At 38.0% G+C, this 27,983-nt stretch overlaps 1 protein-coding gene and 1 long non-coding RNA gene across 3 annotated transcripts in view; one reads left to right on the top strand and one right to left on the bottom strand.

The window, feature by feature from the left end:
- NEK10 (NIMA related kinase 10) overlaps positions 1-27,983 on the top strand; it is a 114,171-nt gene that overhangs the window by 41,831 nt on the left and 44,357 nt on the right. For both annotated transcript variants that reach the window (XM_068935465.1, XM_009687925.2), the window contains exons 24-26: positions 23,334-23,463; positions 24,067-24,137; positions 27,665-27,878. In XM_068935465.1, coding sequence (XP_068791566.1) covers positions 23,334-23,463; positions 24,067-24,137; positions 27,665-27,878 — 415 coding nt within the window. The remainder of the gene's footprint in view (positions 1-23,333; positions 23,464-24,066; positions 24,138-27,664; positions 27,879-27,983) is intronic.
- LOC104152541 (uncharacterized) lies at positions 13-27,917 on the bottom strand. The gene is made up of 4 exons (XR_695986.2): positions 27,852-27,917; positions 22,367-22,442; positions 2,365-2,452; positions 13-1,068 (listed from the first exon to the last, which is right to left on the bottom strand). It is a non-coding gene; the product is annotated as an uncharacterized lncRNA (long non-coding RNA).

Here is a 27,983-nt window from a genome sequence, read left to right as displayed (position 1 = left end):
TTGTGGCTTAAGTGGTAAGTTATATATATGAGCAACTTACATTCTGAAAAATATTTGAGACTGGTGCTAGTGAATTTGTTTTAGATCGGGGAGCATTTGGTTTTAATGACTGAACTGGAAAAATATTTTCTGTTGTTTGAAATCTGCAAAGGTAGGATAGTATGACACACATTTTTTTGCAATTTAAGCTTAGTAAATGTATGAATGACAACTAAAATTTTGCCTTAGTTGATAACATTATTCAGTTTGCTAAAAGAGCTAAGCTTCCTTTGGCATCCCATTTGTGGGCAAGCTGAAATATTGAATTTCAGTACTAATACAGTTACCTAAGTTTCAAGAAGATTACTACAGGCTTGCATTTTGTTCTCTCAAGAGAGTGAAATAGAAAGCATTTCCTGTCCAAAAGGTTCACCTCAAAATGGAAACAGTGCATGTAATTATACATGTTAACATGTTATACATGTTCTTTCAAACAGAAGTAAATGTGGGTAGGATAGAACATTAAGACTTTTGTGTTTCGTGACATATAAATAACAACCGTGCTATTATTAGAGATTGCTGTACTGTGAACAAAAGTGGGCAAGTGTAATCTAGGTAAAAATATCGACTGTGGAAAGCACAAACCCAGTACTCATCCAATAGCAGTTGATGTGTTCTAGGCTGATTTTCAAGGCTGTCATTTAAGTTGAGAATTTCTACTGATTAAAATACTAACAAAAGAAATTAATTAAGGAATTGTTAATCTGTGTCGCAGTTCTGGATCTCTGTGTTCTTGTGCAAAGCTACCGGTTAAGCTTTGCATACCCTCATTGTTGCTTTGTTAAAGCAATACACTTACAGTAACTTCAGCTGGAGCCATGCAGATCCAAACATTCCTCATTCCTGCACTGGCTTGTTCCAGCCTCTTTGCAATGTCATTTACATACAGCTCCTGTTCCTTCTCTTCAGACTCACTATGCTGGACATGATGCTCAGTGTCAAACTTTCTAAGGTCAGAAGTTGGCTTTCTTCTTTTAGGGACTTTCGGCTACTCTTGTTCCCACTGCTGTAAATTGCCACTTCCAGCTACTGTAAATAAAACACAGTTTATTTGACATATTTAAAAATAAAATTATGATGAACAACAGATAAACATACCACAAATGTTGCACAGTGTGCATTCTATAGTCTAATATTGTTTTCTGTTTTCATCAAAGTTTTTAATTTACAAAATATCTGTTAATACAGGAGAAAAACCTATCACAACATTATATCCTGAGTAAAGCTGGAAGTGATTTCATTCTGAATTTCTCCTGAGATCACCACATTGGCTGTGGCACTTGCAGCATCTTTCTCAGAAGTTGAAAAGCCTTTCTGATTTTAGCCATCTTCAGCTTTCCTTTTCTGCTGTGGTGACCACATGTGGTAGCTGTATACCTGCCAGAATTCCTAAGTTGGTGGATCAGGTCTGTGTTTGAAGTACTCTTCTTGAAGTGGTCTCTTCCCTGCATCTCCTTTGAGATTCTTGGCCTGCAGTTGTTAAAGGTTCAGAGCTATCAGTGGATCTACTAGTAGTTCTGCTGAATTACGAGAAAGAGTCAAGAATTCAGACCTTCAGCTATTGAATATAATTCATGTTGCTACTTTTGAAACTTTTACTTTAATTTCCTAGTGCCAGAATGATGATGATTTGGCACTTCTTCCCCAGAAAGCACTAAATCAAAAATGCCTTCAAGACAGTCCTTGTAATATGTTAAATGCTCAGATCCATACCTAGAAGACTAATGCTATGTTGCTTCATAGTGAGCAGAACTGAGGCAATTTCAATACTACACTGTTTCCCAAAATACTCCTGAAGCATAGCTCAACCCGTTCGTGATAGTTTGGGTAGTTAAGTCTAGTGAGTTCGATGTAGTTAGGTACCATCTTTTTCCAGCTCCTCTGACAAAATGGATTTGTTCAATTATAACTGGGAAGAGAAGCTGTTGATGGGAAGTTACTGTGCTCTTATAAAAAGCAGTTACTCGTACAATTTAGAGCCATCCTTAGATGTATCAGGTTCCAAACCATGCCCCAGTGATCCTCAGGATCACTGAACTGTAATTTTCTCCTCCTGGCTATGTTCTCTTCTTTTCTCTCCTGTTAGATTCTGTGCCAAATGTAGCTAACGTGATCCACTTTTCACATTTTATAGGAAATTCTTATTTGAGCAATACCCGAGGGAGTGCCTCTTTTTTTTCTTTTTATGCTTGCTTGTACCACATTTGTTATTATTAGCATAAACTGTCTTCATACACGCAAGTACATCAGAGCTAGGACCTGGGCCATTTTCTACCTTTTTATCCAGTTATTTAGAAGTACGTATTGAGGTGAAATTTCACTTACTCTTGCACTCGCTCTGCAAGTGATATTTTGGGGCATTGCTTGTCAGTTCTTCTTCTACTCCACAGGCGAAGCAGTGATCATTGCCTGTCTGCAGTCAGAAGAGAAACCAAGGATAGGGGACAAATGTCTTTTGTATTAAAAATGTATACTTGAATCATATGTAAAATGACAGGATAAAACATTTAAAGTCTTTCCAATGCCATGATCATTTATGACTGTTAAAAAGGCTTTGCAAAGAGCTGAAAGCAGTGGTTGCTGCCTTCAAGATACCTGGCTAGTACTGCTCATAACAATGGGCTTTTTAATATGAAAACCTTTTCGCAAAGAATGAGGTGAACTGATTGAATTCTTTCACATAAGCCAGGAAACAGAAGTCAGAGCCTAAGGATTCAACCAGTGCTTGAACTAGATTTTTCTGATGATTTATAGTAGAGCTGAAGGGCTGTAAACTAATCAAAGTGTTGGGTATGCATATCTAGCAAGAGCAGTAATATTAGTTCCTACAGGACAAAAAGGAAATTGGAAAGAGAGGTGACAGACAGCATTGTCGTTTTAGAGTGGCAGAAATTACTTTCTTCTGAATTGAAAGGATAAGTTCTGGGTAGTTTGAATTGCAACCTGCTTTTCTGGGAGCAGACAATATAGTACAGAAATAAAATAATAAATGTCAAAATAAGTGGAGTCTGCATATGGTTTACATTTGGATATACAGCATTATGCAGAGTGGTTCAGATGCTAGGAAAACATCACTATATATACTAAAAATGTTTGTATTCAGGGTTGATTGGTAAGAGCAAGTAATGAATCAATTTGCTAATGCAGTTTGTTAAGAACTGCATCATTATGAAATAATAACAGCATTATGTTTTATGTTTAGAGAGGAGCTTATACAATTAAGCTTTGTAATTGTGATGATTTTTTATTCTGCTTCATACTGATATATAATTCTACTATAATAGTGATCCAATTCCTTTTAATTGGTTATGTCCTTGAGTAAAACATTTCAGCAATGTGTACATTTGGAATACAAAATGTATAATGTAATACATTAAATATTGAGGAGCTGACTGCTTAAGGGATTGATGATGAGTTCTGAAGTCTAGTCACTAGCCTAGTCACCAAAAACAATCTGCTCCAAATTAGTGAGGGCAAAATCTTTATTATCCAGCTGTCTTGAAGGTCCTCCCAGAAGAGATGGCAAATCGTAAGGGGGTATAGAGAATGATGTTTTCTTTCACGTCTGCCTGCCATTTCTTTGCTTCACAAAAAAATTTGGGCATATGAACAGTAGATCAAGGGATCTAAGAATAAGTTAGCCGAATCATGGTTATGATAACTGCTTTTATAATTGTATATGTATATAGGAATTTTTAGAAAAACTTTGAGAAATGAAATAAGTTTTGAAGTTGAGAGGGACTATAGAATGCTATCGTAATTCCTTGAGAACTTTACTGATCTGAAAAGCTATTGGGAAAACATGAAAAAGAGCAGACCTCTCAGGTATCATAAAGAATCAGCTAAGAGTGACCTGTGATGTTTGGAGCGTTAACCTGATCTTTCTACAACATCATCGTTTGCTTCTAAAGTTGTAGAACACTGGTAAGTAGAACAATGTTATGTAAGGTTTGGATTTTCTCCTATTAGAGATGAGATTTTATTCTCTTTGTGAGATTTTGAGAAACACTCTTTTCTATTTCCTGGTAATTAGAGGAAATATTTTTACTTGTGTCTCCCATCTCTTCTGCAGTAGAGTAGAAAATATTCCTTGATCTTAAGTTTGTGTCCACTGAGTACACAGTCAGCCTGAATATACCGTGTTATCCTACCCAAGTTTCATTTCTAGTATTGATCACTGCTTCTGTTTATAGCCGTATCTTGTAAGAACATTGCACAATTTAATATTGTGACAAGATTGCATGCAGAGCTGTGGGATTTTCTTGTTTTGCTTTGTCTTTTTTTAATTGTTCATTCTGCTGACAGATATAATATTTTCACTTAAAGCCTTTTCCTGTTGGGAAGGGTAATTAAAGATGAGGAAGTGTTTTGTATACTCATAAGTACTTAATTTTTAGCCTGCTTTATGATGCTATATAATCTTGCTGATTGCTAGTTTTTCTTGTTATTTTCTTCTCCAGAAATAACCTTTGAACCCTTTCACCAATTTCAACCAAGTTTGAGGGTTTAGGTTCTTTAAATGTTTGTGAAAAGTTGGTGATGGATAGTGAGTATACACGCAGGTTAGTCTTCTCAGTGAGAAAAAAGTTTGAGCTGAGCTGTAATGCTGCCTTCCAAATAAGCCACAGTACATGCTGTCATCTGACAGTACTATTCGATATGAGCGAATAAGAAACTGAAGGTATTTTGCAGTGCGGAAGAGTCATAAGAGGTACAACAGAATGATACGATACAAAGCTGTAGAAAACAGTCGTATGTCAGTTTTGCCATTCATGGAATGGCCCTGGCAGAGGATTTGCTGGCTTGCCTAGAAAGGTAACAGAAGTTGAATAATCCTTTCAGTATATTAATACAATATTTTTATAAGAAGGTCTACTAAAGGACAATTAATTCAAGTGTCCACTCTGAGAATGAAGGAATGAAACCTAATTGTGATAGTGCTGTTGTAGTTTAGGCAAAGGTTTATAAGAAGATGTGTCAGTAAAAAGTCTAACGCAGTCTGAGCTGGACTCCTCAGAGACAGTATAAATAATAATTGTGTCTCTCTGTATGTCACAGTGCAACTCTGCGTAGAACATTATGTTTCATTTTGGACATACCATTACTAAAAAGATAAACAGGATGAACTTCGAGGAGGAATGTTAAATGCAGTTGACTTGTTAAAGAACACCAAGTGATTTACTTTTAAGCAATTTGGCTAAATAACAAATTGGCTACATTTCAGATATGAGGAGACATTTGTTATGTATTTAACACCACATCTGGTATTAGTGTTGCATGTGGGAGCAAGACTGGATGTTGTGAAACAAAAGTAAGAAACATAAATATCTCTGCATTTATCTCTGGAAAAATATTTCAATGGAAATTACATAAGTTCCCACCATAAGATATACTTAATACTAGACAAGACAGAATACACAAAAATCTTGGACTTAAGCCACACTGAAAGTGACATGGGCTAGTTGATACAGATGATTTTTTTTTCTGTCTCTGGTTCCTAGGAAGAGTTGTTTTACTCCAAATAACTTAGAAGTAACTTTACCAAGTCATAGAACATGTTTTCCTGATGACATTGTGAAAACACAGAGGTTAGTTTCTATACTTTTTTTCTAACAGGTGAGTCCTGTTGATCTAGTTCCTAAAGAGTGACTTTAATGCTTGAAAAAATAGGTAAAAATAAGAGTACAGTATGTAAGAATTTTTACAGACTGCGTGATTAATTTAATCTGCTATCTGAAAGAAAATGTACTAATCTATGACGATAACAGAAAAATCAACCATGTACTTTCAGAAATAATTCTTTCTGTAGAACTTGCATAGCAGTTATTTCAGGGGTGGCAGAATCCTTTATTTCAATGACTGAAGACTTTTTACTTGTAATTGCTTTGGATCCAGACAAGAAATATAATGAATTAATGCTGTTTATTCTAATACAACTAGTCATTTCACCCAAAGTAATTCATGAGATTGTAAATGTCTTTTAGTCCAATGTTGGTGGTATTTGTTTGCTAGAATTATCCCCTCTTCTTCTTTTTTTTTTTTCCCTTCTAAGTAATGTATAGTGAGCTACATTTGGATGAGGTACTCTGAAGTTTGAAATGCAGTACTTGGAATACTTTTGGTGTTTCCTCCTCCCCTAAATTCTCTCCTGTTCAGATGTCATCTGTGTTGATATCTTGACAGTTTTACTACTACTTTTTCTGTTTTGCTTTGTTGCTTTGTGTATGGTATACTTTTTCAGTTTCTAGTGCCATTATATATCATCTTGCTTTCTTTGATGTTTTCATAATACTGTGTTTGCTGTTTTTCTGTGTCACTGGTGGTCAGTTAAAGCTTTTTCTTGTTTTCCTGTGGGTCTGGGACTTTAGTTTCTGGGGTAACTTTTGTTCAGTTGCTTATGTTTTCATACTAGTCAGATTTCTAAGCTCTATCAAGGATTGTTCAAACTGACTCAAGTCTTTCTTTAGTTTGTTCTCTCTCTGTTATACTATTTCCTAGATTTTTTTTCCAGATAAGTTTTTGTATAGGAGGATGATTTTTTTTTTAAAAGTAACTATTTAATGCTAGAATAAGTGAAAGCACATGTCGCTCTATAACAGAATGGAGTTCTTGTACTCTATGGAGGCATTTTTAGAATAAACCCTAGAGCAGTAATTGACCATATCTCATTAGAGAAATGTTAATTCTGGATGTTTAATGATCCGGTCTCCTCTTTTCATCCCTTCCTTTTTTGTGCAGTGGTAGTTTCACTGCCTAGTTCATGGTAGGCCAGCTGTGGCATCGGAATTAGTGGAGACAGCATGAGGTTTACCCAGCATCTGACTGAAAGAACAGACAATTAAGACGACTAACAATAGTGGAAGACTGAATGATTGCAGTATTCTTCTATAAAGATTGGAATAGAAATAATATTAGAATAGAGAAAAATAAATAGAATAAGAACTAGGATAGACATCTGGGTTAGAAATGCTGGAAAGGGTCGCTGATACCAGCTAATGAACAAGAGGTTCTCGAGAATGTCAGTGGGAAATCTTCCTCCACACAGGTATTCTATTTGTATTTTCTCTACCCTGCGTAGTTCTGGGGTAGTGTGAAAGAGAGAGAAGGAACAACCTGGGCCAGGTGGTTTGTATGAGGGAAGACAAGAGGAAAAGATGTTCTGGGGAAAGGATATCTTGAGAAGCTCTGTCATCTAGTGAATGTTTAAAGCAAGGCGTATTGAATTCTGTTCAAGTCATCTTAAAAGCAGAGCAGCTAGTAGTCTTTGATTGGTTTTGTTGATTACAAGTTTGCCTGTAATCATGTTTCTCCTTTCTATCTGAAGAGGCCTGATAAAGGCCTTAGTTTATTTCTGGAAAGAACTTAATTTAGAGAATAAAACTATTAAGATACTTAATATCTTTTTTTTAGTTTCAAGGGTGCCAATTACTGCAGTCAAAGAGCCAGTTGAATAGTCTCAAACCTCCTTCTTCCTTCTTCTTAGTCTTCATCCAATTTCTCATGCAGACTTACTTTTTCTGCTGGTGTTTGTAAGTGAGCCATCAAACAATGAATTATTTATTGTTTAATATTAAAATATCTAACAAGGTATGTCTACGTTAAAAAAAAATTGTATTTATGTTATGACCCTGTGCTCTTATTTAATCCACTGACTTTTGTGAGGGTCTTTGCAGGTATCTGCATCAACAGACTTTATTTAGATTTGAGACTCTGTAGTTCTGTATGAAAGAAGACAATGAAGTTACCATCATATTCAGACAAAATCTTCAGCTATCTACTTTCTTACTCTTCTACTTTTTAATCTAAACTGACCATGATGCTAAACAGAAAAGTAGCTATTAGTTAATTATCTTTTATATTAGATTCCAGCAAATCCAAGTTCTTGCCAAGTCATCCCATACAGTCAGAAAGAAGTCTCTTGTGTGCCTGGTATTCATCTTGCTTAAATGCAGCTGTTCAAAAACCAGGCCTCTTATTCAAGCAAAGCAGCTGGATGACTACAGAATGTGATGGAAAAAAGTAGGCACTTTGGTAGGAAATTTAATCCCGTCTATTTTAAATAGCTATTCTAAAGTGAGGTGAATCAACTTCTTGATGTGCCTCTCTCCATTTGCTTTAGAGGGAGCTGGAGCATTAGCTTAGCCTATATCTAATTTATAGAAGATTAAAGTTAGGTGAAATTAACAGCTTATATAACTCAGTTATTTGAGATTTAGGTTTATTTTAGAGTTATTATAGAATTGCATTTGCTACTGCTTCTGGTCATCTTCTTGTAGAAAATTATTTTTCTGCAAATATTTATGTTATTTCTTGAGGAGCTTAGTTATTTGCATAAAGGCATTGAATGAAGTTCATTTTGAAGGACATATAGCTCAGTAAGCAAAATTTTTTACCATTTTTTAAAGTGTTCAGATTTCTGTTCCATAGATTAAAGGAAAAAGCTCTTTTCCTTTGTTGACCAGTTTGTACAGTTACAGATTTAAGGCAAATCCTCAAAGCATTTGATAGAAAATTGCAGTTGTAATTCACTGGAAAACACTTCTGGTTAAAAGGAGTCAATTCTTAAAAGTACTTGTCAGATGCATATTAGGAGTACCGTTTAGAATATGAATGCTTCAATTTTTATGTACAAGGATAGCATCTTGCCACAACCTAACTGATATAATTTATCTACAGCATTTCTTTAAAAATTGACAGCTTGACAGTCTGGTAGGTTTTTTTTTTTTTTTTTAAAGGAATACTAGATGTGTGGACCGTGCCGTGATGTTTGCCTTAAGTAATGTTAATTAAAAAGCACCTTGAAGAGAGGGTTTATTTTGTAAGTTTCAGAATCTGGCTCATACTCTCTGTTGTTTTAGACTTTGTTCCATGATCTGTCTGAAGGAATAATAGATATGTTAGAACTTTAATATATTTTTCTGTTTTTTGCTTCCAGTATGTAATACTGGACCACTAAACTAGGTATTGATGATACCTTAAAATTACTCAGAGATTAATATGATGATCTTGATATTCAGAAGAATAAAACCAGTTGAAACAGCTATGCACATAAGATTTTTAGCTTAATTAGATAATTATTGCATTTTCCTTACAATGTGAAATGTGATATTTGATGACATTCTTCAGTAATAATGAGATATCAGAAACAACAAAAAGCTTACTATATCACCTTTTCTGATGAACCTGCAAGGCTCATTAGGTTGTTCTTGAAACAAGTTTTTAAAAAAAGTAACGACCTAGAAGCGTGAAGTAGTTTTACACACTGACTTTAGAGACCCAAAATGTATCTTTCAGTAGGACCATTTATATATATGCGTATCTATCTATATATGTATACATACATAGTTATATATGCATACACACACACACACACACACACACAGACACACACACACATATTATAAAACAGTGAGAGTATTTGTATCTGTAGAGAAGTTAGTTCAGTTTGGATAACATGAGGCAAATTCCATCATATTTGCTCATTTTATTTCTGTATTCTACTTTGCCAAATTAAGCATAGATTGGTTTATCCAGCTAGCAACACTGTTTCTAGAATAACCATATTTAAACAAGGTTGTCATGTTGATGTCTTCCATGCTTTCAAGTACATACGACCCTGTGCATTATGAGAATTCTTGGCAGCTCTTTTGTTCCACCCGCTAGAGCTGATACTTAAGTAGAAGACTTTAAAATTGTCCAGTAGTCTTCTGGCAGACACGCAATTGACGTATCTGGCAATTTTTGGAGCATATTCTTTTTTCCATGCATTCAAGCATGACAGCATTCAGGTATTCATGGATCTTGGATAGGAAGATTGGTGAACATCAGTGAAGTTTATCTATCAGTTTTAAAGTTACTTTTTTGAAAAGGTCCTTATGTATTAAGTGATTACTTGCTACTGCTCCATGAGATTGAGAAAGAATTTGTTTCCACTAGCACTAGAGATTAATGTGTGTAAAAGCAGTGAAAATATAAAGTTGCCACAAATAAGAAATGTCTGCTAGATTAATACATGAATCTTTTCTACCTGCAAGAGTTGTACACACTCGAAGTAAAAGTACAGACTTCAAAGATGGGAGGATCTGTGAGGACTCATGGTAGTTGAATGTACCTCACAACTCTCATGAGCACTCACAAAAAAATTCTTCTGCCGTCTTTTCAGCAGCTTTTCATATAGGTTTTCTATTCAGAAAAAGGGCACTGAGAAGAGCTACTCTGAAGCTTTTATTTCCTTGGGTTAATTATATTTTGATTGACCAGATGGTTCTTGCTTACCTGGGAAAAGATTAAATAAAAAAAGTTTCAATTGAGCATTATGAGCTAAGAGTAGAAGCTGTGTTTTAGAGGAAGCTGTTTTTATGCCTAAAAGCCAGCCTTTTGGCAGTTGCTTAGTATCTCTGTTCCTTAGAGAAACCTCCCAACTTTGATAATTTCACTGACACATTTGATATCATGGCGTTAAAACCAAGCAGTACTGGCACAAAGTTCGAAAAATAACTAGGGGAGTGGGGAACCAGCCATGCTACTCCTGGGCCAGCACAAGAATTTGTGTAAACACATGATGATGAACTAGATTAGAGAACTGCCCCAGCTGAGTTATTTTTCAGGTGAATCAAGTTTTTCATCTGACTCATTATGCAGCTGTAGATATACTTGTGCTGGCACTACAGAATAGGTGGGGGTGGGAAAAAGTGATTGGGAGTAGCAGCAAAGCAGAACTTCTTATTTGGGCTTACAATATTTTTCAAATTACAACCTTCACAGCTTAATACATACGAGGCTATTTTGGCCCAGTTTATGATGTGCTCTACGTTCTGCTGGGGAAACACAGCTGTAGGGATAACTTATTCCTCTTACAGATTAGAAGAAGTACCTTGTGTGTGGAACATACTTAATGCTGTGGGTATTCAGTAGTTCAGACATGAAGAAGTTTTTTGTTTTGATTTTTATTTTTAGTAATAAAAGTAAAGAATAAACTGTTTTTAGATGTCAGTTGATTTGTACTAGCATGTGACATGGGTGTATTAGAAGTGAATTGCAGGTGTTTTTCATATATTCTAGAACACTGTCTAATTAAATAGTTAAAGCTCATAAATTATTTTCCAGATTTGATGTATTTGACATCTATAAACAATAATGTATAAAATCAGCTTGCACAGAAGCTTAATGTTTTGTAAATTGAAGGGAATACAAATTACGTGTTGAACGCTAACTCAGTGTCTGTATCTTTATTTCCAAAACTGTAACATAAAAAAACAAAAGCTAAAGCACAAAACATCTGCCTGTGTTTCTGATAGGCAGATACTGAATATGTGCTGAAAGAATCCAGTAAGTTTCTGAATTCTCTAAATTGTTGATCAATGGCAGAGTAGCTGTGAGGAAATAACAGGAAATAACTGGATTCTTGTTTTTACACGTTTCTCAGTGCTCATTAACATTTCAGTTTGCAGCAGACTACTCAGCTTTATTACTGCTTGTGGTGTTAAGTTTCCTTCCATATCAAAACAGGCTTTCCTTGAAAATTTTAGTAAAAATTAAAGGAGATATTGTCAGATAGTGCATGTATATCCTACAGTCATTAGTCACCTGTTACTTATTGACCTTAGATGACTTTTTTACTCTTTATAGACTAAATTATATGAATGGAGAGGAACTTTCTGTGCAGGGATTACACTGATGGGAGCTATTATATATGGGAAAGTTACCTCTCTTAGTTGACTTCAACCATTATAAAATTACATTCCCCAGCTCGTGGCAAGAGGATTTATTACACTGTAAAATTACAAACTAAAGATAATAAATTCCTTCTCTGCTCCTATACACTTTAAAAATTAGTGGAAATGATTTTTTTTTTAATAGGCTGCAGAAGGTGTTTGAAAGGGTTTATTTTGTGAAGAAGAAATTTTACATATAATTTTTTACAAAAAGAAATATTTAACATAATTTGTAATGAGAAAGATAAATGCAAGTTAGTAGACGATGTAATAAACTTATAAATTAATAAATTCATATTATAAGTCTTATAATAAGACTATTTTATAAATTAATTTGTAAAAATCTTTGGCACTACTTTTCAAAGTAGAAAACTGTGAAGGCTACGTTTCTAACTAGTGCTGGAAAATCTTGCTCCAGCTTCATCACTCAAGGGATAGACAGAATATCCCCAAAAGGCTTGTGGTGAATTCTTTTTGCAGGTAAGAAATGCAAAGAGCTTTCAGTAATGTTCGCAGAACCTCTTTATTCGAACTGTCAGTTTTGTGGCTCCTGTTTCTCCTCTTTCTTTACTTGTAGTAGTAATTATGAAGCTATAATACCAAATGGGTATTTGTAGCCTGCAGCAAACTACCCAGAGGAAAAAAAATGTGACAAGCAGCAACTGCTTTTCTTTTTTTCATATTTTCTGCTTTAGTGTGATGCTGATCATGAGAAGATGTATTTTTTTTCACTTAAAAAAAATTTTTTTTTCCTTCTGTGATTCAAACAGAAAACTGAGTATAAAGTCAGGTTTTATTTTGTTTTGTTTTAAATAATGCTCTCCAGCCACCCACAAAGTATCCTGCAGCAATTTAGTAAAATGCAGGGTCTATCAAGTGACTGGAAGTGGGTCATTTGGTTCATTTAAACTTAGAACGTGCATACCCTTGATCTTTCTCAGTCTTTGGTCTAAATTTGGTGGTATAGGCCCATTTCTAAATAGAAAATAGACATTCATTGAAACAAGAGAGATTCTGACTTGATATAAGGAAAAAGATGTTCACCGTTAGCACAGTCAGGTGTAGAAACAGGCTGTCCAGAGAAGTTGTGCAGTCTCTACCTCTGCAGGTTAGATAAATCCTTGGCAATCTGATCTGATCTCATAGCTGAGCCTGCTCTGAGCAGAGGTTGAATTAGAGACCTCCTGAGGTCCCCTCCAACCTGAATTATTCTATGATTTTATGATAGAAGAGATAAAACAGTTAACTGTTTCTCACTTAACTGTTTCTGTTTATATGATTCAAGACTGGAAATGTAGTTCCCTTCATCCCCAGCGTGCTTTTTAGACACAGAAAATATAAGTAGGTCCCACCTTCTCTACAGATTGTTAATGTACTGCTAGGACAAAGCAACATAAAAGTTATGCTGGGATGTATTGAGTATATGCTCAGTCAAGCCAAAATTTAAGCTGTGACAAAAAAAACTACAATGGTGTCCATATTCTCTTTCTTTTTTTGAATCAGTAGATGCTGCTTATTTACTGTTGCCTAGGACTTTGCTACCCCAAACTTGTCAGACTTGAAAAATATATTGAATTTTGCCTGGAAAGAAGTCTCTAGAATGTTTGTTTCAACTCTTGTGTTAACATTTGGCCTGTGACAGTTATGGATGATGATTGTGATAGTATTTCACATGATAGTAAAATTTGGCTGTGCTGAGAGCCAGCACAAATCTTAAGACTGTTTAAATTCCTTTACTAAGCTGAGGCACAGCTCTGTGAGAGTCTTCTGTTGCACCATTAATGATTCCCAAAATGGGGAAACATGCCCCAAAATGATTATTTTCTCTCTTGTCACCAGGATTCAGGGTTTTAGTCCTTTCAACAAAATCGTACAGTACTCATCTAAAGCAGTGAGTATTGCAGGTTTCTCTGAAAATGCTGATGTTCTTGGTCACTGCTGTCTTTCCTGTGAGTTATTGATTACTAGGACAATTTCTGAAAGCTTAATCTTTCTTGCATAAGATTAATATTTGAGAATGGCTGTGGCATTTTTAAATAGTGAATTGTGGCAGTTATAAGTGATCATGAGGCAGACTGTTCCAGTAGCCTAGCTCAGTCCCAGATGAAAAGTTTTGATATCAGAACTGGTATCTTGAATTTGACCTTGTTCTTATAAAGGAGTTTATAAGTGCAACATCAGAGATCAGAGGATGGTATATTTCTGTAACATATGGTGCTGAACAGAATGGGAGGCCCAAGAATGCAAAGGTTAAATAATATAAGTGGCAGGAAACTTTGAGGGCAGAATGTATGTGCAAAGATTGTATAAATTTCTTGCTCTACTTTGCTGTGATGAGTTCTGCCAGCAACTAACGTCACCTAAAAATGCTATCCACTGTAAGCCATTATACCTGTATACCAATGCGCGCAGCATAGGGAATAAGCAGGAAGAGTTAGAGATCTGTGTGCGGTCACAGGGCCAACAGACGCAGCGCAGAGGCAGCGAACAGACGCAGCAGTTTGCGCAGCAGTTTGCGCAGAAGGGCACCAGAAGGCAAAGAAGACACCTCTCCATCTTGCACAGTGGTGTGTCCTTTCCTGGGGCATGGTCATGACACGCCGCAGAGCACGTTCCCCAGTGGCTGCTGGAGGTGCTGCATCGGCTATGTCTGAGGCTTCAACCCAGACAGACCCTCAGACAGCAGATGCGGCTCTGCAGGTGTCAGGCTGCAGGGAGTGCCTGGGGCCTCTCCGTGGGGCCTGGGCTGACAGTCAGCTCTCCTGCGTGAGGTGTGCTGTGGTTGACCAGTTGCATCACCAGATAAGGGAGTTATGGGAGGAGGTTAGTAGGCTGCGTAGCATCCGAGAGGATGAGCGGGAGATTGACAGGGCATTCTCAGAGACTGTTCAGCTCCAGGAGTCCCCAGCCCCCAGTGCAGCGGAGTTGTCAGAGGGCTCAGTACTGTGTGTAAAGGTGCATCATAACGCTGTTGAAGAGGGCTGGAAGCAGGAGACCTCTCATAGAAGGAGAAAGGCTCTTGCTCCTCCTCAAGACTTACCCTTGAAGAACAAGTTTAGTGCCCTCCAAGCTGAGGAGGAGCTGGGCATGGCTCCAAGGGAGGCAACTGGCCTGGCAGACCCTGTGCCGTGCAGGAACCCCCGGAAGAAGTGGCGAGTGATTGTTGTGGGTGACTCCCTGCTGCAGGGGACAGAGGCACCTATCTGCCGACCTGACCTCTTGTCCAGAGAGGTTTGCTGCGTGCCAGGGGCTCGAATAAGCGATGTTGTGGAAAGACTGCCAAGGCTTGTCCATACATCAGACTACTACCCTCTGCTGATCTTCCATGTGGGTGCTAACGACACGAAAGGCAAACTGGAAACCATCAAACAGGACTTCAGAGCTCTGGGAATGGTGGTCAAGGGTCTGGGAGCCCAGGTCGTTTTCTCCTCAATCTTGCCTGTGAGGGGAAAGGACGGGAGGAGGAGTAGACGAGTTTTCCAAGTTAACAACTGGCTGCGCCGCTGGTGTTGGCAACAGGGCTTTGTTTTCTATGACCATGGGACCCTGTTTGAAGATCAACAGCTGATGGGGAGCGATGGGATCCACCTTACCAAGCGGGGCACGCGCGTCTTTGCCAACAGATTGGCCAGCCTGGTAGGGAGGGCTTTAAACTAGGCAAGATGGGGGAAGGGGAGAGGTATAGTGGCAGGAGAGTCAGTAAAACACCGCTCAAGTCAGGATGCCTCCAGCAGGTGCATACAGCCAGGGGAGACAGCATGCAACATGGCTATGGAGGCTCCTCTTGCACCTCTCCTGGGAAGCTTGCGTGCTTGACTGGCTCTCTGAAATGCCTGTATACCAATGCACGCAGCATGGGGAATAAACAGGAAGAGTTAGAGATCTGTGTGCGGTCGCAGGGCCATGATCTCATTGCAGTGACAGAGACATGGTGGGATAGTTCACATGACTGGGATGCTGTCATGGATGGCTATGTGCTTTTTAGGAAAGACAGGCCAGGAAGGCGAGGTGGTGGAGTTGCTCTTTATGTGAGGGAGCAACTAGAATGTATGGAGCTCTGCCTCGGGGTGGATGAAGAGCAAGTTGAGAGCCTATGGGTAAGGATTAAAGGGCAGGGTAACATGGGTGACACTGTTGTGGGGGGTTTACTACAGGCCACCTGACCAGGAGGAAGTCATTGATGAGGCCTTCTACCGACAGCTGGGAGTAGCCTCACAATCACAGGCCCTGGTTCTCATGGGAGACTTCAAACACCCTGACATCTGTTGGCAAGACAGCACAGCTAGGCACAGTCAAAGAGGTTCCTGCAGAGGATTGATGATAATTTCTTGACTTAGGTGGTGGAGATGCCAACGAGGAGAGGTGCAATGCTAGACCTTGTACTAACGAACCAAGAAGGTCTAGTTGGAGAGGTGAAGGTTGGGGACAGCTTTGGCTGCAGTGACCATGAGATGGTGGAGTTCAGGATCCTACGAGGAGGGAGCAGGGCAATGAGTAGGATTGCAACGCTGGACTTCAGGAGAGCTGACTTTGGCCTCTTCAGGGACCTACTTAGGGGAATCTCCTGGGGTAGGGCCCTAGAAGGAAGTATCACCTCATCCAGGCTCAAGATCAGTGCATCCCTCTGAGGAAGAAGTCCAGCAAAGTGGGCAGGAGACCTGCATGGATGAGCAAGGAACTACTGGCAAAACTCCAGCAGAAGAAGGAAGTGTACAGAATGTGGAAAAGGGGACAGGCCATTTGGGAGGAATACAGGGACGTTGTCAGAGTCTGCAGGGATGCGACAAGGAAGGCTAAGGCCCAGCTGGAATTCAATCTGGCAAGGGATGTCAAGGACAACAAGAAGGGCTTCTTCAAATACAACATCAACAAAAGGAAGACTAGGGAAAAAGCCGTCCCGCTGCTGAATGGGGCGGGTGCCCTGGTAACGAAGGATGTAGAGAAGGCAGAGTTACTGAATGCCGCCTTTGCTTCAGTCTTTACTGCTAAGGCCAGCCCTCAGGAATTCCAGACCCTGGGGACAAGAGAGGAAGTCTGGAGAGAGGAAGACTCTCCCTTGGTCGAGGAGGATCAGGTTAGAGATCTTTTGTCCAAACTCGGTATCCATAAATCATCCATAGGCCCCGATGGGATGCACCCACGAGCGCTGAGGGAGCTGGCGGATGTTATCGCTAGGCCACTCTCCATCATCTCTGAAAGGTCAAGGAGAACAGGAGAGGTGCCTGAGGACTGGAAGAAAGCCAGTGTGACCCCAGTCTTCAAAAAGGGCAAGAAGGAGGAGCCAGGAAACTACAGGCCTGTCAGCCTCGCCTCCATCCCTGGAAAGGTGATGGAACAGCTCCTCCTGGAGGCCATCACTAAGCATGTGGAGGACAAGAAGGTGATCGGGAGTAGTCAGCATGGATTCACCAAAGGGAAACCATGCTTGACCAATCTGATAGCCTTCCGTGATGGAGTGACTGGCTGGGTAGATGAGGGCAGAGCAGGGGACGTTGTCTCCCTGGACTTCAGCAAGGCTTTTGACACTGTCTCCCATCACATCCTCGTAGGCAAGCTCAGGAAGCGTGGGTTGGATGAGTGGACGGTGAGGTGGGTTGAGAACTGGCTAGATGGCAGAGCTCAGAGGGTTGTGGTCAGTGGTGCAGAGTCCAGTTGGAGGCCTGTAGCTAGCAGTGTCCCCCAGGGGTCAGTCCTGGGTCTAGTCTTGTTCAATATATTCATCAATGACCTGGAGGAAGGCACAGAGTGCACCCTCTGCAAGTTTGCCGATGACTATACTAAACTGAGGGGAGAGGCTGACACACCAGAAGACTGTGCTGCCATTCCGAGGGACCTGGACAGGCTGGAGAGCTGGGCGGTGAGGAACCTCCTGAAGTTCCACAAAGGCAAGTGCAGGGTCCTGCACCTGGGGAGGAATAACCCCAGGCACCAGTACAGGCTGGGGGTTGACCTGCTGGAAAGCAGCTCTGCCGAGAAGGACCTGGGAGTGCTGGTGGACAACAAGTTGACCATGAGCCAGCAGTGTGCCCTTGTGGCCAAGAAGGCCAATGGTCTCCTGGGGTGCATGAGGCAGAGTGTTGCCAGCAGGTGGAGGGAGGTGATCCTGCCCCTCTCCTCAGCCCTGGGGAGGCCTCACCTGGAGTACCGTGTCCAATTCTGGGCTCCCCAGTACAAGAGGGACATGGCACTACTGGAGAGAGTCCAGCGGAGGGCTACCAAGATGATGAGGGGACTGGAGCATCTCTCCTCTGAAGAAAGGCTGCGAGAGCGGGGCCTGTTCAGCCTGGAGAAGAGAAGACTGAGAGGTGACCTCATCAATGTGTACAAGTACCTGAAGGGGGGGGAGGGTGTGTCGAGAGGATGAGGCCAGTCTCTTCTCCGTGGTGCCCAGCAACAGGACAAGAGGCAACGGGCACAAACTGAAACACAAGATGTTCCATCTGAACCTGAGGAAAAACTTCTTCCCTGTGAGGGTGACAGAGCACTGGAACAGGTTGCCTAGAGAGGTAGTGGAGTCTCCTTCGCTGGAGATATTCAAAAGGCGTCTGGATGTGATCCTGGGCAATGTGCTCTAGAGGTCCCTGCTTGAGCAGGGAGGTTGGACTTAGATGATCTCCAGAGGTCCCTTCCAACCTCAACCATTCTGTGATTATTATATAATAAGAATTTTAATAAAGCTACCTACATAGCCAAATTTAATAGAAACAGCAGAGAGTCCTTTCTCGTTTGGGGATAAAAGAAATTGACAGTATATGACAAACTTGTCCACAAGAATCTACCATAGGCTCTCAGCCTTCCTCAAAGTTGTTTTTCCATTTATGCTCACTGAATAATACATATTTCATACTCCAAATATAAGTCTATGAAGTCCTGTAAATTTTAATAACTGTGCACTGTAGTGTAATATACATGAAAAGTCTCAGCTATATTAACTAAATTTTTTGGTGGAAGTTGCTGATTTTACTCTGAACATGATGGAAACGTGAAAAAGTAAAATCATATACATGTTGTAAGCACATGTGCACGCACACACACAGGCGCATGTACACACACACACACACACAAACAAAAGAATGATTATCAGACTGAAAGGCAATCTCTCCTGCTGTCTTGTCTCCAACTGTGGCAGTAAGTAGCTGTGTAAAGAGAAGGAAGAAAGGGATAAACATATTTGATATTCTGGCCTCCAAATATTTTCAGCTAAGTTAGCTTCCTGAAGCAGATATGGTTTCTATGCATGAATATTTGTAGAACCAACACCATCTGCAGAGATCTCCATCAAGTTGTAAATAATTCATCTGCAGAATGAAAACCATAAAGCAATAACTATTAGTCATTTATTAAAATCTCATTCAGTTATGTTTACTTATTTCTTTACCTTCAATAGCGATAACTCCTTTTCTGGAAGTTAGTGTGAAAAATCACTCCGATTTTAATTAATCCATAACTGTCCAGCTAAAATCATGTTCCATTTGAAGCTACTCCTCATATTGCAGGATGGCATACACAGGCATGTTCTTATGCCTGTAAGCACTTGGACTGACCAGTGAACACTATGCCAAGAAAACTCAAAAGAGCTTTATTGAAGCGCTCTGTAGCATGGAAAATATTCACTGATTGTGTCCCATGTGGAGTCAACCAGATAGCATTGACAACATTTTTGTAAGCTTTGAAAGCTCTACAAAATTAGTTCTATTTTTTTTTTACAAATTTTGTTTCCTGACCTTCTCTCTTACTTTATCAAGATGCAGGACATCTTCCATCATATATAGAACATTCATCCACTGATAACTAATGTGAGCATGAACTAGTCCTGTGAGGATAATGATCTTTCATATAGGAGTGCGATAGTACTAATTTAGCAGAATCCAAATTTGGACAGACTACCTGTAAATCCCAGTTTAAAGTTCTTAGATATCATGACAAAATACCATAGTGAGTGAAATTCTAAATGAAAGCGCAGTTGCACAAATGTCTCCAAGGCCATTTAGAGATGATTTGGTAACATAGTACTGTTCTACAAGTAGCACACGTTTTGACAAGATTTGATTTTTTTTTTTTTAAATCCTGTTTTAAAAAAATAGAAGTGGAGTAGTATGGGAAGTTGCTTTCTCTATTAAAAATATCTCTTTAATTTTACAAAATTAATTCAAAAGAAAAGACAGAAACTTTGGATTAATCAATGACTTATTCAAACTCAAGACCATTTTAAGGCTTTTTGACATAGAAGACTTTATTAAATAAAAAAGCAGTGCTGATATGATGAGCAAGAGCTGCTTTTTGAAAAACACTTAAAACTGTCTGTTCAAGGATACTGAGCATTTGCAGAATAATGCTGGGGAATAGATACATATCTGTGTCTTTTACTTAGAAGAATTTAGCCTTGCTTTTGCTCTGGACATTTCTTCAGTGAAGGACCCTCCTATAGTTAACATAATGCTGCTGATGTAAGCTTTTTCAGCTCGAATATGTAATTTGGAAAGGAACAGTGATTTGTAAACTTAGGAGAAAACTGCAGTGATAATCATGAATATATTAACTGAAAGAACTAAATGTTTACAAAACAAAACAAAACAACCCCCCACCCCCACCCCAGATATAGCTGGTGCCTTTTTTAATTTCCAAGACTGTGAATATGATGGAATATAACATCTACACTGCTGCTTCTTGTCAGTATGATCAACCCTGGGAGCAATGGAAATTAAATTATTTATCATCTCTTAGAGTCTCTTCATTTATATATTTTACTTTTATTCTGAATGCTTGTTATGATGTGGTCATCTGTTTGCTAGGAATTTAATCAGTGCCACTGGTTTATTTCACCCAATTCAGATCTCTTAATCGAAGAACTAAAGGAAGAAGCGTGCCTTTACAAATAAATCAGAAAGCAATCATACCAATAGTACCCTTATAAGTTACTTTTCTATAGTCGTTGCCCAGACTGGGATTTTTATGGAGTAGAATTCAAGGTTTGGTTCTACTCATTCTTTCTGGCCTTAACCAGACAGTGACAATTTATGCTCTGTTGTCAACTGAATTAGACAGACTGTATGTACTCCCACCACCCTGCTGTTTTGTGGGCAGCAGTGTACAGGAACAAAACTGGGTACTTTCTCTGTTTCGCGTCCCTCAACAGTGTGGATCCAAAACACATAACTCAATTGCAAAAGTGTTTTGCTAGTCAACAAGTACTGTACCCCACCCACATTTCTCACTAGCAGATGGTCAGATGTGCCTTTAGAACAAGATGAGGGATTTCACTCTTGCGCTTTTTGGGGTAAATAAATAATATTCAGAAATGCTATTTAAAAATGCAAACTGCACAATTTTTTTTGCTATGAAAGCATAGTATCATATAATATTTTAGATTCTCTATAAAACTGTTGCAGTTAGATAAATATTACTTCATTAATACACAGTACCTCTTAAGCGTGAAGCAGTACTTATCCTAATACTCTAAATATCAAAGACTAACTTCTGACTAAGGACACTTATTCTGGAAGAAAGGATCCTGCTGCAAGTCCTCCTTTTGATAAAGAAAATGGCTTAGGTTTGCATTTGGAACAAGAAATTTTTCACCATGAATAAATAGACAAAATTACTTCATTAACGTTAAGCTACTATGCATTTGTATTAAACTTTGTTAAAAATAAGACCCTTAAATATGCTATCAATCAGCACTGTGCTTTTCTGTGTCTTCCAAATCACTGGAGTAATAAATATGTCATTCCCAGCCACCAGCCCAATGGACTGCTGTTTGTTCTGAGTATCAAGTTAGGTTAATTCCTTCCATTCATCATCCGTAACACAAGATTCTGCAGGACAGGTCATGGTCGCATCTGTTTCTCTATACCTCCGTTGACTTTAGCTTATTCTTTCAGTGAGTCTTATGCAGCTTTACTGCTTTTAGCAGGGTTGCATAGATTTGGCTTGAATAACCTCATCTTGTGGTTTTCCTATATTTTGGTCAAGTAAAAACAGCAATTTGTAACTTTAAAACTCTTTGTCCATGAAAATGGTCACTAGAAGGAAAGGTTGTAAAACTCGAGTCATAGATTAATTTTTATGGAGTATCACTATACTTAGAACCTTACTAAGATGGGGACTTTTGCCTTACTGAGCTTACCATCTGTATGCTAAATTGCCGTGCTGATGTTCACTCTAACAGACACATTTAATGCATAAAATGAAATTTCCACAAAGTCCCTATATGAATTGGTGTCATGGTGAGGAATAATGACGATCCAGTTACAGAAATGGTATGCTGTTTTACCATCATGTTCAACATACTATGTTCCCTCCATGGTAACAGCAGCAGCAAAATTCGAGGGGAATTGCTAAATAGACTTCACCCAGAAATCTGTATCTTGCTTGATCAATTTTATCAGAAATGTCTGACCCGTCAGTCTCTTTCATTTCCCCACGCTGTGACCTAAGGTATAATCTTCCCGTTCTGTTAAGATAAACTGTTTTACTGAGGTGCTTTTTATCTAAGGAACCTCATCCCATTTATTTTTAAAAACCTATTTTCTGAATTTATTTTGTACATACCAGCATACCTTATATCAATATATTTCATCTAGACCACATCAGTAAATGAATTTATACAGTACCTCTCAGCTCCAAAATGTGGTATTTTACCAAAGATGACGGTGTTATAAGGTTGATTCTGTGGTTGCAATTTCTAAGCTGAAAGCAAAAAGAAAATAAGCATGGTTTCAAGTTGGTTTTACAGATGAAAGGAGTGAAGTGTTCTTTGTTTGTTTGTTTATTTGTTTTTATTTGAATAAACTAACTCACCAAGTAATATGACCTGTACTTACTGCTAAGACTTGAAGTCCAGCATCAGGCTATCCCTACTAATGTAAATTACTACCACCCAAATTTATGAAGGGTGCGGAGAAAATTAAGGAAGTGAGTCTGCCTCATACTGAGTCACAACTGAAATTATTGCCTTCTTTCATTTGCTTTAAATGGATCTTTGCAGTATATATATTTTTAATAGTCATTAGGCTGTTGGTTGTACATGAAGCATCATCAGGGATGTCAGCACAGCGAGTCCATAACAGTAGTTTTAACAGGATAAAATGATATTGTGAGCAGTTTGTTTTTTCACATTAATAGCAAAATCATCTCCTTCAGTGTTCTAAATATAGGAATGTGATTCAAACCTTTCTGATATTTGAATTACAAGAGGATGTGATATATTTAACCATTCTTTAGTCCGTTTTATTGAAATGCTATTTTCATAAGCAGATTCTGAATGCACTAGCTCGTTTGTATCCAGTAATTCCAAAGATGTATAAAATGAAATGAGTGGAAAGCATAAGTGAGCAAACAGTTAAACTACCAGTGTTGTGAGGAGAAATGTTGTAAAGTGGAAAAGCTATTAATTGTACTTCCACTTACAGAATTTAGCAGGTAAAGGAAATAAATGCTACCTTTTGCAAGTAATTGGATATGCTCTGAAAATATGTTGTAGTGACTAACTGGAGATTTTTTTTTTTTTAAATTCAGCCTACTTCTAGGTGAAAACTATTAATTAAACGCTTGTGGATTGCATTGCTTTTTTTTATTTAGCCCTGAAGTTGTAAAGAGTGAACCGTATGGAGAGAAGGCTGATGTCTGGGCAGCAGGATGCATCCTTTATCAGATGGCAACTCTGAACCCACCATTTTACAGCACCAATATGCTCTCCTTGGCAACTAAGGTATTTGGATTTGCTAGATCAACCTACCTAGTTATTTCTGCCTGTGGTCACTAGATCCACAAGAATTCACATGCGAGATTACAGAAGCACAAACTGCTCTCTAGTTCAGATATGTGAATGAGCAGGGTTATTTATCATTGTATGAATTGTTATCTTGTTTTCATAATCACAAAAATAGCTTACAAATAATAATATATTATTACTTTTCATGCTAGCACATTTTTATCATTGCATTTGGTGATAGGAGTTTTAGATATAAAAAATTTCTTGATGTAGCATAGTACTAGATTTGCTATAGGGTTGTTTATTACTCGCTCCTTAGAACATAATCAGCAATGAAAAGAAATCATTGCTTTTTGTAGACATTTCCCTTGCTCAGATGTTGCATGCCCTTGTTCTACAGTGATTATGTACGTTAATATGGATACCCAGTAAGAAGAGACATTCTCCGTTAAATGGTGTTTTCTAAGTTGCTTTGCAAGGTAAAGCTGATGATTTAATGCCTATCAAGTTGTTCCAAGGAAAAGTATTTATTACAGGGGACTTAAAAATTCATAATGGAATATATTTTTTTCAATTAACTCTAGGTTATTAATTTTTCAGATAGTAGGGGCTGTGTACGAACCTGTGCCAGAAGGAATATACTCTGAAAAAGTATCAGTTACGATTAAAAGGTAATTACTCATCTCGTCTAATTTCGACATCTTGCCAAAAGGTATTTTGTTATCTATGTTTCCTGTAATGACAATGTGACAATTTACTGACTTTAGCAACCATCAGTATTTGTCTCTGAATATGAAATGTCTTCTGATTTAAAAGAAAACAGTGATATCTACTCACCCTGCTGATAACATACTGTTAGTATAGATCAGCCTAACTACATGGCAGTATAATCAGCATGTTTAGCCAATGCGTAGGACTTTGTACACAATACTGAAGTGTTTAAGATTACTACTGCTACAGTTAATCCCCTACACATAAAATTATTTCTTTTCATAAAATTACAGCATTTTAAGACTTTTTCAAGTGCAGTTTGTGGTCAAGGAAGTAACTCTATTGCAATATGTTATTTATAGATAGTGATCACAGTGTGTGTATGATCAAATTCATCATTGTGTGTGTATATCTGATTGTTAGAAGTACATTTCCCACTACTTCTGAACCTATTAACAAAGCAGAGATAACACAATGATGGGGGAAAAGATGAGACTATATTTGTTCTGCTCATTCATCATATATTTCTCTTTGTTTTGAATACGTATTTCTTCCTGGTGATAATGTAACATGTAAGGCAAATTATAGAGTGTGAGTTGGTGCACTTCTAAAGAGGCTTAGCTCTCTTGATTGTCCATTTTAGGAAGACTCCACTTAGAACGAAAATACTTGTTCTTTCTCACTCAGATGTGGAATTCTATCTCTAAAAAACACTTTACTGTGCAAAGACTGTAACATTTCTTTACTGTCTTTTACTATATAAAAAGATTTCTGTTATCTAAAGACCTTGAAAATGAAAAAGGTCACTGGAGAGGATAGAAGCAAATAGAATTAACTTTTAAGTTTAAAAGATCCAGAAGTGAATCGTTTTAAATATTTACAGGTATTTGTAGTTGTTTTTAAAGCATTTTAAAGTAAGTACCTTTCTAATCTGTGTTCCATTAGCTACCTATAACTAGCTAAGTGTGATTTTATTTGAAAAAAGAGATGGAAAACAGTACAAATTATATTTCCAAAATAGAATTTTGATAATATTCGTGACACATTCTCTTTCATTGGCATTTGGTAGAATAACTGGCTTTAATCATTCACCGCTTACCATTTGAGAGTAATATAGTCATCCCAATTGTATTCAGAAAATATCTTCGTGTCACATCATATCATAATTGATATGTATCTTATTCTCTTGCAAATTTGAAACTGATCTTTATCAGTAAAGTTGAGTAAACTTATGCTGAGGATCTGGCCTTTCTTCTCCTGCACCATCTTTTCCTTCCTTTTATTCTTGATAATGATGATAAACTCAGTAAAACGAAGTATTTGATTGATTGGTAGAAGACCAGCTATTGAGTTATCCTTTATAATTATAGATCTTGTTGCTGTATTAAAGAGGTTCACTAAAGGTCCCCCTATCGTTATCAGACTGGCTGCTCTTTTCATCATTTTATTGACAGTCTACATAGTTTAAATAGCTGATTAAATAGATATATACAGGAAAAATTAAAATTAAATTTTCTTATCACATAAGCTTTACCCTGCTTATTTTAGTAGCAGTGGGAAGCATAAAATGTTACTTCTATTACTATTGGTTAATCCTTAAATGAAATATTATGTTTAGGTTTTGACTCATGCTTCAGGAGACATTTAGACAAAATGAAGAACATTAAAGGAAAGAAATGAAGAAGTTCATCTCTGAATGATGACTGAAGCACAATACCTATTCAAAGAGGAATGCCATAAATAGAAAAAAAATCTGGTTTCTCTTGTTGATAAAGATTAGAAAAACATGAAAAGCTTAAGGTTTCAACTGGAAATTTACATTCAGTATATTAGGTTAGTTTCAGTGAATTAAGCTACTAAAGAAGGTTTTGAAATCATAATCACCACAGTCATTCAGAACTGAACAGCAGTTTATTCAGTGTTTAGTCATAAATCATTTCTTTCTAGGCACATGGGAAATGGATTAAGGACCTATCAGAAGTCTTTTACAGTTCACATGATTCTTGGAAATTTTGACTAATTTCAGTGGATTAAAGTCAAGAATTAAAAAGAAAAATCAAGTGGAACATTTCTTAGGGCAAAAAAAATGCATCTATTTAAAGGAAATTAAAAGTTTAAATAAAACAGATTAACACAATTGTGATAAAGAGATGAATCATAATGAACTTGAGCAATTGGCTATAAAAAGAGATTAACATCAAGTTAAAATGCTGTAGAACATTTTCCGAACTGCTGCTTTACATAGAGATGATGATTATTTGAAAAGTACTGTTTTAGAAATAAGAAAGGCATTTTGTGACACCCCTTTAAAAAGAGTATTGGGTTACGTGTATGTGTGTGATAGCTGGTCAGTAGTACTCTGCAGGGAAATTGTAGTAAATTGTCAGGCCTACTTTAGTTAATATATTTAAAACAATTTATAGTACATGAATAACTGCCCACCTTGGCTTTCATGTCCTAGCCTACATCCAAAACGTTCTCAGGATTTAAATATATACCTAATAATATATTATTGTTGTTACTGAACAGCTACCTACGGTGCCTGAAAGAGGAACCATAGAATTATAGAATAATTTAGGTTAGAAGAGACCTGTGGCAGTCATCTAGTCCAAACCCTGCGCTGAGCAGATCCAGTTAGATCAGGCTGCTCAGAGCCTTGTCTAGTTGAGTTCTGAATATATCCAAGGATGGATATTCCACAATGTCTCTGGGCCCTTTTCCAGTGCTTAACCACTTTTGTGATTAAAATAAATAACTAAAATAAAAATCCTTATATCTAATTGGGCTTTCCCAAGTTCCAGCTTGTGTCTATTGCCTCTTGCCCTATCACTGTGCACCTCTGAGAAGAGGCTGGCTCCATCTTCTCTACACCCTCCCATTAGGTGGTTGTAGACAGCAATAAGATCTCCCCATAGACTTCCCATCTTATGACTGAATAAACCCAGTTGTCTCAGCCTTTACTTGTACGTCATATGCTCCAGTACCCTGGCCATCTTAGTGGTCCTCCACTGGACTTGCTCAAGTATGTCAATGTGTTTCTAGTAGTGAGGAGCCCAAAACTGGACAAACCACTCATTTGTGATCTCACAAATGCTGAGTAGAGAGCAGAATAATCACTTTCCTCATCTTGCTGGCTACCCTATTGCTAATAGAGCTCAGTATGTGGTTGGCCTTCTTTGCTGCAGCTGCACGCTACTGACTGATGTTCAGTTTGTTGTCCATCAACACTCTAGTTCTTTTCTTCAGGGCTTCTTTCTATCCAGCTGGTGCCTAGTCAGTACTGTTGCATGGGGTTAGTCCATCTTAGTGTCAGGACTTTGCCTTTGTCGAACTTCATGCGTTCCTGTCAGCCCATTTCTGCAGCCTCTTTTTGTCTCAAATGCTAGCTGGCATGACTTGATAAATACCATTGAATGAATGAAGTGGTAGTAAATGGATTTCTAAAAATAAGTAATTGCATTTCATTAGAGAAAGGTTCCTTCTCTAGGTGCTTAACTCCTGATGCAGAGATACGTCCAGACATAGTGGAAGTCACCTCACTGGTGTCTGAGGTGATGATGAAATATTTGGATATTTTATCCACCTCCCATCTCATGTTGGAGAAGAAACTGGATCGGGAAAGGACACGCACTCAGAGGTACTTCATGGAGGCTAATCGAAACGCAGTAACTTACCACCGTCAGCTTTCGATTTTATCAGAAGTAAGTACATGTATTAGACTTCATTTTTTTCTTATCATGGTGTGCCGTATCTGGGAAAATAAAGTCCAGTAAAGCAGGAAATAAATCAAAATGAAAAAACATATC

The sequence above is a fragment of the Struthio camelus genome, chromosome 2, assembly GCF_040807025.1.
Source record: "Struthio camelus isolate bStrCam1 chromosome 2, bStrCam1.hap1, whole genome shotgun sequence".
NCBI lineage: Eukaryota > Metazoa > Chordata > Aves > Struthioniformes > Struthionidae > Struthio > Struthio camelus.
This window is presented reverse-complemented; position numbering and strand designations above follow the sequence as displayed.